The sequence below is a fragment of the Gavialis gangeticus genome, unplaced genomic scaffold, assembly GCF_001723915.1.
Source record: "Gavialis gangeticus isolate Ggan-Ray unplaced genomic scaffold, GavGan_comp1, whole genome shotgun sequence".
Taxonomy (NCBI): Eukaryota; Metazoa; Chordata; order Crocodylia; family Gavialidae; genus Gavialis; species Gavialis gangeticus.
Window position 1 is genome coordinate 14,531,565 of NW_017729011.1, and position 11,010 is coordinate 14,542,574.

Consider the following 11,010-nt stretch of genomic DNA (forward strand, 5'->3'; position numbering starts at 1 on the left):
AAAAAGAAAAAAAATCAGAAATGAAAACATACTCCCCCTTCTCTTCCACGCCTGTCCCTGTTTAAACAAAGACTTCTTTCTCCCGCCTTGCTCCTGCCTCGTCAGCACTGGGTCTCCCTGCATTTATTTAAGGGATGCTGGCTGGTAGGAGCTGTTTTAATTAGGCGGTTCTGCCTCTTGCCATGCAGAAGGGAAGCAGTGCAGACCTCCAGCTGTTATTCACCCCCAAGGCTGCCTTTCCCCTGGATAAAAGGGATGCCCATTCCCTGTCCCATACAGCTGGGGTCTATTAACATAGATTATGCCCCTCAATCACAGCCCTCTTCCTCTCTGGGGCAGAGAAACAGGGGGCTCTGGTCATCTCTGAAATCCAGATGCAGAAACCGATTTTAATTTAAAACAGTACTCAAGCCTTATAACCATCTGATCTGTACAAATAACAATGAGATGGCACTGTTATGCCAATCAGCTCTATATGAGGGAACAGATCACAAAGATTTAGGAAAGGACATTCTCATTCTCAGTCCCTTGCTAATTAGGTGATTGGTGTTTGCCCAGTCAAACTAAGGCTAACTAGCTCATTTGCAGGAGTGACATTTGGGACCCAATTCCCTACTGTATTGTGTTGTTGTTTCCTTTTGTGCGAAGCCAGTGTTAAACATCCCCACTGATGTAAGTAACTAAAAAATTCTGGCCTGGCAGCAGGTTACATCTTGCTAAGGTGCAAATAGTGGTACAAGGTGCAAGGCCTCTTTTCTTTCTGACTAGCAGTTTGGAACCAGTGCTTAGAAAAGCAAATTAGTCTTAACCTGAAAGCATTTGTACTGATCCATCAAGGTGTTTCTGACCCTGACACTATTTGGTGATAGGGTCAAGTGCTGCCCTGGGTCTAAAAGTCCATTACACTAGTGTGGTTAAGGTACACCAGATTTAGTAGCCAACAGCACACAAGGGAGTGATGTGGCTTGTATCATGTCCAGCAATCCTTGCCTCCATGGCCTGAAGGACCAGGTATCCATTTACAGCTACATCTTCAATATCAGTCAAAAGCAAGGCTTCAAACTACTGTGCATCTGCAGAGTTTAAGTGAGATGCCTTAACTGCTCTACTGCCACATCTGTATTCATTGTGTAATATACACTCTTAAAATCATACCATTCTGATTATCTTACTTTTCCCACTACTCAGAAGCATGGGGCAAAGATCTTCTCTTTCTTTACTTCTTGTACATGGAGTGACATATTGTAGATCACCAATGAATAAATAACAACATTAACTACAAGTAAGACATTATTCTGGCAGCTAGCATCTCTGGTTGAATGGTAAATAAAATCCTGGAAAGCAAGGATTCCCAACATTCAGGGATATGTTTTTAAAGCAACTGTATGCTGCAGGTCCACACTACTTGCCAAGCTATCTTCTGCATATTCCATTATGGTTTACTAATAACAATACTCAGAACTTCCACATTCATTAGACTTAAAAAACATGAATTAATTGCTCAGCCCAACAAACATTCTTTGTTTACAGATGAGAAAAAAGATGAGGCATGGAGAGATTAAATTACTTACTCATAGTCATAGGTGCAGTCAGTATCTGTGTTAGGATTTTAAACCCACAGATCCCACTCTAGTGCTCACCCAACTAGGTCAGACATCTCTTTTGAGACCAAAAAGTGAAGTCAAGCTCAACCACTTTTCCTATTCAATAAATCACCACAGCTGCCTCTAAAAGTACCACAAGGCCTTTGGTCTCAGAGTACATACCCATCCATCCCTCCAATGAGTCTACTTGCCACAGGCAGAAAAAGTGCTGTCCACTGATCCATGGACTCCAAAGCAGTAATTCCAATTGTGTTTCTTCTCCATTGTCAGGCAAGCTACATGCAAACTAATGTAGTGACCTTCATAGTTAAAAAGAAACTATCCTCATTCCAATTGTGCAGCAAAGTCAAGGTTCTACTGAGAGCTTAAAACAAGATTCAAAATTCGTGGGATGCAGGGAAAGGAGGGGACAGAAATGGTTTCAGTGCTAACATGTGCAGGATGTGCCTGCTGTGCAGGACTTCACTGCACTGCACAAACTGCTTCCCTCCTTTCCCTCCATCCCAAGTTTCACCCAAAGTTCCTTGGGATTCGCATCACATCTTGCAAGACAACATGGAACCCCAATTACAGCCCCTCATCCTGTGGCATGTGCTCTTGGGACAAGATGGATGTGGATAGATGGGATCACTCCAGGTAAAAGTGTAGGCTGCTTTATAGAAGCTGGTATTCAATACACAGATGTACCAATAACATTCAGCAGATATATGGAACTTATCCTGCAAAATGCTCAGCCACTAAAGTCAGCAGGAGTTGAAAGATGTTCAGCTCCTCTGAGAACTGGGCTCTGAAGACACAAAGTCACAACAACCTGGAGACTGAGCCACTCACCTCATCGTCCTTGTACCATGAGAGGTTCTCAGCAGTCAGGACAAACCAGTACTCCTTGGAGCCACCCTTCATGATCCCAATGTTGTTGATGGTGAGCCAGCCCTTCCGGATCACCTGAAGAAATAGAAGACACCAGCATTAAAATGGCCCCAGTAGCCTAACTCTCCAAACAGTGAGGAAGAGCAGAGGGTGTCCCTACAGGCACAGACCAACACCAACAAGACCAAAACTACCAGTCTCTCTATTCCTCCCAAAAGCCCCTTGATCATTTGGTGCTCCCAGGCTAGTCAGCCTGGACCTGTGTCCAAACAGAAGTGTCAGGCAAGAAAGGAGAGACAGGAGACAACCTGGTTGTCCTGGGGCCTACACCCTCTGCCAAAGACAAGAGAAAGGGAGATAAGGGGAAGAAGAACTACAGCAGAAAGAACCTCAGACCTTGGCACAATCCTTGGAAACCAAGTTACAGGAACACTTTTCTTATAAGTGGAAAAGACCACACCTAAAAAGATCGATGAAGGAAGCACACCATTCAGCATTCCAGGCATGAGGAGCTCTCCCACTACTTGGGTCTCAAGTGGAGTGCTTCACAGAGCACAGTGGGAGGCAATTCAAGGGGAAAAGCAAAGCAGGCAAGTAAGAACCAAATAATTTAGCAACACAAGAAGACATGAGCATCTGGGGACAAAGGTGCATCTGGAATTCATGCACAAGATTCAAATATATGAGACTAATTAGGTGGATGTATGTGTTTGTTAGCAAATAGGCGGGCATTAGTGTATATGGGTATATAAATTCACCTATGTAAACAAGCTAAGAGACTTATTTAGGATAGCCTGAAACTCTAAATCGATATGAGTTTATCGTGACACAAAGGATGCTCACAGTTTTGGCCCACAGGCCAGATGAATGGTGTAGGGCCAGCCTGTGAGCCAGATCAGGCCTCACGCAACTTCTGTATGGTGGGATTGAGACCTGGGGCCCTGCACCATCCCTGCCTGGCCAGGATCACGATCCAGGGCTCCAGCCCCCTCTGCCCAGCTCTGCATGTTTGGATCAGGCCCCACACAAGCCTGCATGCCTGATCTAGTGTGAAAAGCCACAGCCTTCCAGGCTCCCTAAAGATCCAAAAGGAAGCCCCGTGGGCCAGATTACATGGTTCTGGGGGCCGGATCTGGCCAATGGGCCAGAGGTTGAACATCCCTGAATTAGCAGAAAGAATACATGATCACAATAGCTTATATAGATATGTGGGTTATATATTTAAGTGATTATGTGCACCACTGCAAGTGTGTGTCATCGCATGCTTTATGTATGTGTGTATACATTACTGTATATGTGTGCATTAGCCTATATATACAGTAGAGCATATGTACATGTTAAAAGTGAGTTTGTACATTAAAAATATTAGACATGATCATACTGGTGTTTGAAAGTTAATAAATATGTATACACTGCCTATGCCGGTGCATTCATTACATATATCTGTGTTTAAGAGTACATGGATGCCCATCCTTCCCTTCACATGCATTGTTAAAATTCACAATGGTTCAATTCCCTTCGCTAACAGAATAAGACACTGAAGCTAAACCTGGATCTTGATTTTGTATTGAATGACCTCCACTTATATTCTCTATTGAAAGCTAAGGAAATGCTCCCCATTTCCATTTCATCTTTGTCTAATATTAGCTACCACTTCCCCCCATTTTTGTAACAGATGGAATGATCTAAGTGCTGTTCCTGGCCTTTCCAGACGCAATGTTGATGCTCATTAGCACAGCCTGCTGAGAGGCCTTCTACTCACCAGGATCTCATCCTGCAAAGGGGAACCATAGCAACAGCAGCAAAGCAGAGAGGAAAAAAAGAGGAGCAAAGAGAGGAGATATTGTTACTAGGAAAGCAGGAGCAGAAGAAAAAAAAGCTCAAAAATTAATCTGAATCTTTTACCAAATTAGCACCTCAAACGCAAAACCAACAAAGACCCCGCATCCCAAAATAAGATCTGCTAAAGAAAAAGAAAGCAAAAGCTATTTATATGCTGATCCACACCCAAAATAGAAATGAATTCACTCTTAGAGCTGTTTGAGACCCAGCCCTTCAGAAAGTAATGGTGAGTTACCTGTTGGTGCTTTGAGGATAGAGCTCCCTGCAGCTAAGAAATTACCCTGTAAAACCCTTCAAAATGGCCTCAGTAGAATGGACAATGGTCCAGCTGAACCTGCCAGCCTACCTGCCAGGAGCTCTGAAACTCTAACTGCATCTCATGGAAAGGCGGGCATACATGTTTTGAGGAAAGTTCACTTCAGATGAGCATTTGGGCCTGGGGTAGGACTCTTGCCTGCATTCGCCTACTGCTGTTCTTTTTCTGTAGGATCTTCCAGCTTACATAATCTTGGGATTCTCCAAGTAGCTCTAGGAGAGGAAGGTATCTCTAACCTCCTGGATTCTGAGAGCAAGCATGCTCCTTGCAGTTCCTTTTTTCTCCATTTGCTCTCCTCTCCCAAAGATGCATTCCGTTGCAAGGATGCCCTACCTAAGCATGGTTGATGAATGCCAAAGTCCCCTTGAGAAGCTGGCTTTAAAAGCCCCATTTGAGAGAGTTTGTCCCCCATTTTTTATTGTGAACTTGCATCTGCGCCCACAAATTCAGAGAGTTTGTCTCCATTTCTCACCTCTGCAAAAGGTCAGCACAGCTGGGAGAAGTAAATGAGTCATGTATGGATATTAGGTTTGATGTCCACCATTATCCATAAAGCAGTAGGGAGTGTACGTGAAGTGAAGCTCCTTCTGCCCATATAAAGCATGTGAGGTTATATCGCTAAATCCACTATCACTTTTTCCTGCACAGAATGGACAGTCCACATACGTTCATAGTGCTTCCCTCTTTGTTCCTCTCACCAGCTGCCCTAATAGTAATCACACCGATTTCTCTGGGACTGAAAAGTGGCTCTCTAATATTCTCCCCATCCACCTCTTTACACCTTTGAAGTTTTGCTATATCTGGCTCAATACCCATTCAAGTGATGGTCTGTCCAATTGAATATGTATCTGTCTTACAGAAATAAATAGGAGGGAACTCTGCTTACCTGGTTGCCAGCTGCCTTCTTCTTGCTCATCTGGCTACTCCTCTGCTGAGCACTACAAAACAATATATGAGACATTCAAAATTTAGCTTGCACTAGCTTTGGGTTTCTTTAATTTCCAACCATTAGTGATCACTCTGCAATACCATGAGAGAGCCTGAATGTCACTCCTTGCTTCCCAAACTCTGGAGGGAAGCTAAGAAAACAGCATGCAAGGGTGAAGTGCCACACACAACCCCCACTCCCTCCCGTCAACTGAGAAGCCAGCTGGCCTTGAGGGTGGGGAGGCAGGAAGACATGAAGACAGGGAGTGGTCAGGACTATACTCTGCGAGCTGCTCATACCCCTCTAGGAAAGGTCTATTTTCTCGCTTAGCATCCTGTGTCAAAGGCCTTATTCCACCATCCCTCATCAAAACTTGTGGACAAACTGCCATCAGCCCACCTAGGAGAACAGTTAGGCAGCAGATGAGGAGGTCAGGAGGAAAGAAGGTAATAGAGTGTATTGGCACTTACTTGGCAAAGCCAATGAAATCCTCATGGTTTGTGTTCATGTATGCCAACTCAATGTCTATCAGGAGCATGACCTGTAGGGCAAAGACAACTGGAGCAAGTGAGAGACCAAGGACAGACAATACCTATGCAACAGAAGATGGGTGGGACTAGCCAATAAGCCATATTCACAGTTCCCTTAAGTTCTTTGTGGTCAAGTGCTCTTGAGCTTGAAGAAGTGCAGTTCCAGATCCCAACTTCAGAGCAAAGGCCAGTCTCTATTTTATATCTCAGATTGTTCCCTTGAAGGTTTCCCCTCCCTGTCCTCCCCTTGAGTGAGCCTATACTCCCCTACCTGATTCTTTGTCTTGCCTTCTCGTTCTCGAATGTGGGTAGTAACAATCCGTTCCATCTCCTCCCGCAGGTGAGGGTACTGACTGAGCTGCAGGAGAGAGAAAAAAAACCACACACACGTGGGAAAAGCAGCCTGGGGCTGGGAAGCAACACTCCTCCCAAACTGCATCAGGGGTCAGGGAGGGATAAAGGCACAGGAAAGCCAGAACTGCAGACAGATTTTCCAAGTTCCTGATCCCTGCCCATTCTGCTTTGAGCTTTCTCTGAGAAGTGCTTCTCTCCTCTGTATTAACCACCCTGTTCCTTCAGGAGACCAAACCTGCTGCAAACTCAGCTTATTCTCCTTATGAAGGCACTCATACCCACCCCCCAGCCCTGAACATGCCCAACATTGGGAGGACACTGAAGTCCTTAGTTTTATTATTTGGCCCCACTATTAGCTTTATCCCAAGAAACCAAGCTGCTAGCTCTCTGAAAAAGTTCATTATCTCATTGGCAATATAAGAAAGCTAGGATCTCTTAGAGGAAGCCTTGTGGGTGAGTGAAGATGACTAAAGTGGGTCTTATTTTGTCAAACTGTGGTCTAATCCACTGGCCTGCTGCTCACTGTGCAATGCAATGGGTAGAAATCAAGGACCTAAGACCTGCCTCCTTATATCCACTCTGCACTTCCTTTGCACCAGTACAAGACAGTGCAGAATAAAGTCCTGTATTTGTGTCACTCCTATGTCTGTTTTTTCAACGATAATTTATTTCCTGCCATGAGGAGGAAATTCAGTTTGCAGCATGCAAACAGAAGGGAGTGGAGGGACATCACTACCTGTAGTTCAAGGGGATAAATAAATCCACTGAGACTGCACATATGAAACCCACCAGAGCAGGCTACCTAGCAGATGGAAACCTACAGACACCCACCTGGCATTCAGAAAGCACTTTCCTTATAACAAAAATGTACTACAGTTAAATGGTTCAACAGCTCTTGGTCCAAATGAAATCACTTGGAGTTTACCATTGATTTAAATGGGAACAGGATGTTGTTCACAAATACCACAGCCTACAGCGGTGCTCTGGCAGTACAGTGGCCAAATGCTGCACAGTGCAATAAGACACAAGTTTCACTCTCTCCTAAGAAAAGCAGAGACTGCTTTTTCACCTGTGTGTACAGCACCTGGGACAAAGGAGCTTTGATCCCTGATCATGGCCTCTAGAAGCCATGCAATACTAACAATAGCTGGACCCCTTTATTATTAAGAGCATCTGTTTAACACTTAGCAGGAACAAGTTAATCCCGTGTTGCTTCTGGAAGGAGCTGGTGTCACTATCCTTTATTTTACTGAAGCCACGACTTGGCCCCAAACTTGCATTGAATTAAATAGGGCAGCGTCCATGTGCTTTTCCATGAAAGACTGAGGCCTAACTCAACCTTGGCATTGAGACTCAAATCTAGGTCCACTCCTATCCTTCCCTTCCCAGCCTCCTTAAGTAATTTTTTATTTTTGTGTTAATTCAGTTTGACCAATTTAACCTCAACTGGGATTTCCTGACCTCCTCCTCACCATTATTATTGGTACCATCACTGCTATTTGGGATTACATTTTTAGCAGTGTCTCTCATCTGACTCAGATCCATATTGCACCAATTTTATTGATCTCTGTGCATCTGTGGGTTTAAGTCTGGTTTGGCTTTTCAATTCTTACAAATAAAGAACAGTGACAACATGCTACAGGAATCAGCCCAAACCATACAGAATCACCACTGGAAACTGTTCCACATGCACTTTGACAGGTGCTGTCAAATACTGAGGGGGGTGAGTTAGATTCACCACAGCATTGTTTCAAGCTTACAGGGCCATTGAGATGAATGGAGCTATCCTGGTGAAAGGCTGAAGAAAGACAGCAGCAAATCAGATTCCTAATGTTATAAGGGACTTTTCTGTTGTGAATGTCAGTGGCTTCACGTTAACAGGAACAGGTTTTCTACCTCCGCTAAAGGTCATGGAAATAGGCTTTTCCTGCACGTTAGGATTTCTCTGGGATTTTTACGATGTAGGCTGCTGGTTGCTTCAGAGACAGAGGCAGCACTTCCCGTTTCCTTTGGGGGTGGCAAGGATGGGGAGGGGGTGGGCTTCATGTCAAAGAAGCCAACAGGAAGTTGGAAAATCTCTAAGCAAATCTCAGCTTTTTTGAACCAAAACCAAATAAACAAACAATACAAACAAAAGGCATAAGGAGGTGAAAAACATTCTCTGCTTTTTCAAAGCAGAGTCATTCAGCAAAGGTTACCCACAAAATAAATCATCATTGCCAGATGTCATGCAGAAGCTTCAAACCTGGACATGTGCAGGAGAAGCAGGGGTGGGTAAGAAAGGAGACACTGACACCAGTCACAGGATATCACATCCAGTGGGAAGCATGCAGCAGGATGCAAGGGATGGGGTTACACCAGCACTGCAAACAGCACCCAGAAATGCCGTAACTTTGAAAATGGGATAATAGGCAACCCTGCTAGGGGCTAACTCAGCCAGCTTTGGATGGATTTTCAAACTCAAGAGAGGTTTCGACTCCTGGCCTAGTCACATTTCCTTCTCCAACTATTATGCCACAAGCTGAAGATCATCTCAAGCCCCAGGGAAGTCGTCCTAACTCAACTGCATGTCCCTGTCCTTGTAAGTACTAAGAGTCTGTCTCTTGGCTTGAGGTTCTAGCTGAAGGAATCCTGGTTTATAAGAATCCTTTGCTGTGCAGTTTGCCACAGAAACTTCCTGCTGGAATGACAGAGCATGCCCCAGGATGCTCTGGCTCTGCTTTCTCTCCCACTTGTACCAGTTTTCCATTGTTACTAATAAAGCAACTCATTTTACAGCATTGTAAGCCGTCAGAAACAGGGCGTGTAGGGAACCAATTGTTTCTTTGTCTTTACCCCTCAACTTTTGCTGTCTTTTATAAAATAAGTGAATTCCTAGACTCATTGTGTCCAGTAAGATGGATCAAAGTACAGATGGATTTACTCCCTCTACAGTTCTGTAGTCATTATAGCTGTTGATCAAAATTGTATTCAATCCTGCATAATTTCAAAGTCCTTTACAAACTGCACATACAGAGATTTCTTCACCCACCACTGAAATGCAGTCACTTCTAGGGTAAAATGGGATAACTATTTAACAGCACACAGCAACGGAAGAGAAGGTGAGGAATACTCTGTAACTGAGGCTATATGCAATTCAACCGATAGAGAAAACTGACTTGAGTTGCCATTCCTCTTGACATTTCCTGCAGAAAAGCCTTGTTAGGTTTTTGATGAGCCTCAGTTATAGGTCTTATTCTAAAAGGGAGCATAAATTCATAACAGTGGTTGGGTGCTGCATTCAGTACTGATTCAGAGAAGAGAGCATCACTAATTGAAACACTAGTGCTGATTCCTGAAGTACCTGATCTTTTTCAGATGTCTCCAGCCACATATTAACTAGCCCCAACTCCACTTAGCTTGCAAGTCAGACCATAGCACAGACCAACATGTATGTGATAATGAAGTAGTGTAGATCCATAAAGTATCTACACAGTTAAACTCTGTAAAAACTTCACAACATTAGAAAGTGGCACGCATGCTGCTTGCTAACCAAAGTCTATCCTACAGGAGCTCCATAGGCAGCCTCAACAGGTTCCACGACTTCCTTGCTGCCTGCCCTGTTTTGAAGGAAGGTACAACTTCTACAGTTTCAAATTCTGGGGCTTCTTTATCCACAAATACCACTGAATCTATTCTTCACTTCCTTGCCCTGCTGCTAATTCTCCCATTCAAGTTCCCAACCTTTCTTATTTACTATAACATCTGCTTCTCCATCCTCCCATATACTGTGTTGCCCTTTCTAGTCCATCCAAAATGCTGCTGCTACAGTCATCCTTCCTGTTCAGTGTTTTGATTAAATGTCACACACTAACCTTCAGGATCTCTCTACTGGTACTCCTAGTAGTAACAAATTAAATTCAACTTCACGTCACTGCTTTCAAAAACCTCAGGTCCTCTCTACTTATCTATCTTCATCTTGTTCTGAATCTTCTTCCCTGATAACGGGGATAGCCTTGAAGGTCTATTTATCAGTTTTTTATATAACTCTGCCTTGAAAATCCTTTCTGAACTCATCCACAAAGTCCCTATCTTTTTGGCATTGAAGTTCTTCTTGAAGATTCATTTCTGCTGTTTCACATGAAGAATTTAATCATCATGTGTATACAAATTAGCTTAATTTTGTCAACATGAGACCTAACTCACCTGGATCTTTCATTAACATGTTGTACCCTTCCCCCTAAGTTGTGTCTGTTCTGGCAGTTGGGGACCCACTTGACACAGATATGGGTACCACTAGAAACAATAAATAATAATGCTTAACAGTTCATAAATAGATGACCCCCCAAATCAAGCCCCCTGGTCTAAACAACTATCCGGGTCTGTAAGCCAGAGGCTTTCAGCAAATATCAAATGCCTACACACAGCAGACAGGACTTCAATTTTTGAGGTCTCATCTGAAAAATCCACACGCAGGTAAACCAAGGTTCATGAGGTCATCTTTATAGAAGGACCTGGTTGATGCTGCAGGTCCAAATTCTAAAGAGTACAGCCATTTCCACCTTGATTTGGGGGGGGGCGTGCTGG

At 43.8% G+C, this 11,010-nt stretch overlaps 1 protein-coding gene across 14 annotated transcripts in view; it reads right to left on the reverse strand.

The window, feature by feature from the left end:
• The window catches only part of DNM1 (dynamin 1), a 123,957-nt gene that overhangs the window by 47,093 nt on the left and 65,854 nt on the right, over positions 1-11,010 (reverse strand). For 12 of the 14 annotated variants that reach the window (XR_002096204.1, XR_002096206.1, XR_002096203.1 and 9 more), the window contains exons 11-15: positions 6,362-6,448; positions 6,031-6,101; positions 5,519-5,570; positions 4,237-4,248; positions 2,436-2,549 (exon numbers count right to left, since the gene is read on the reverse strand). Coding sequence is in view for 10 of the 14 variants with exons in the window: in XM_019510575.1 (XP_019366120.1) it covers positions 2,436-2,549; positions 4,237-4,248; positions 5,519-5,570; positions 6,031-6,101; positions 6,362-6,448 (336 nt within the window). In the remaining 4 variants the exon portion in view is untranslated. The remainder of the gene's footprint in view (positions 1-2,435; positions 2,550-4,236; positions 4,249-5,518; positions 5,571-6,030; positions 6,102-6,361; positions 6,449-11,010) is intronic. The other 2 variants (XM_019510577.1, XM_019510573.1) reach the window with 1 other exon arrangement.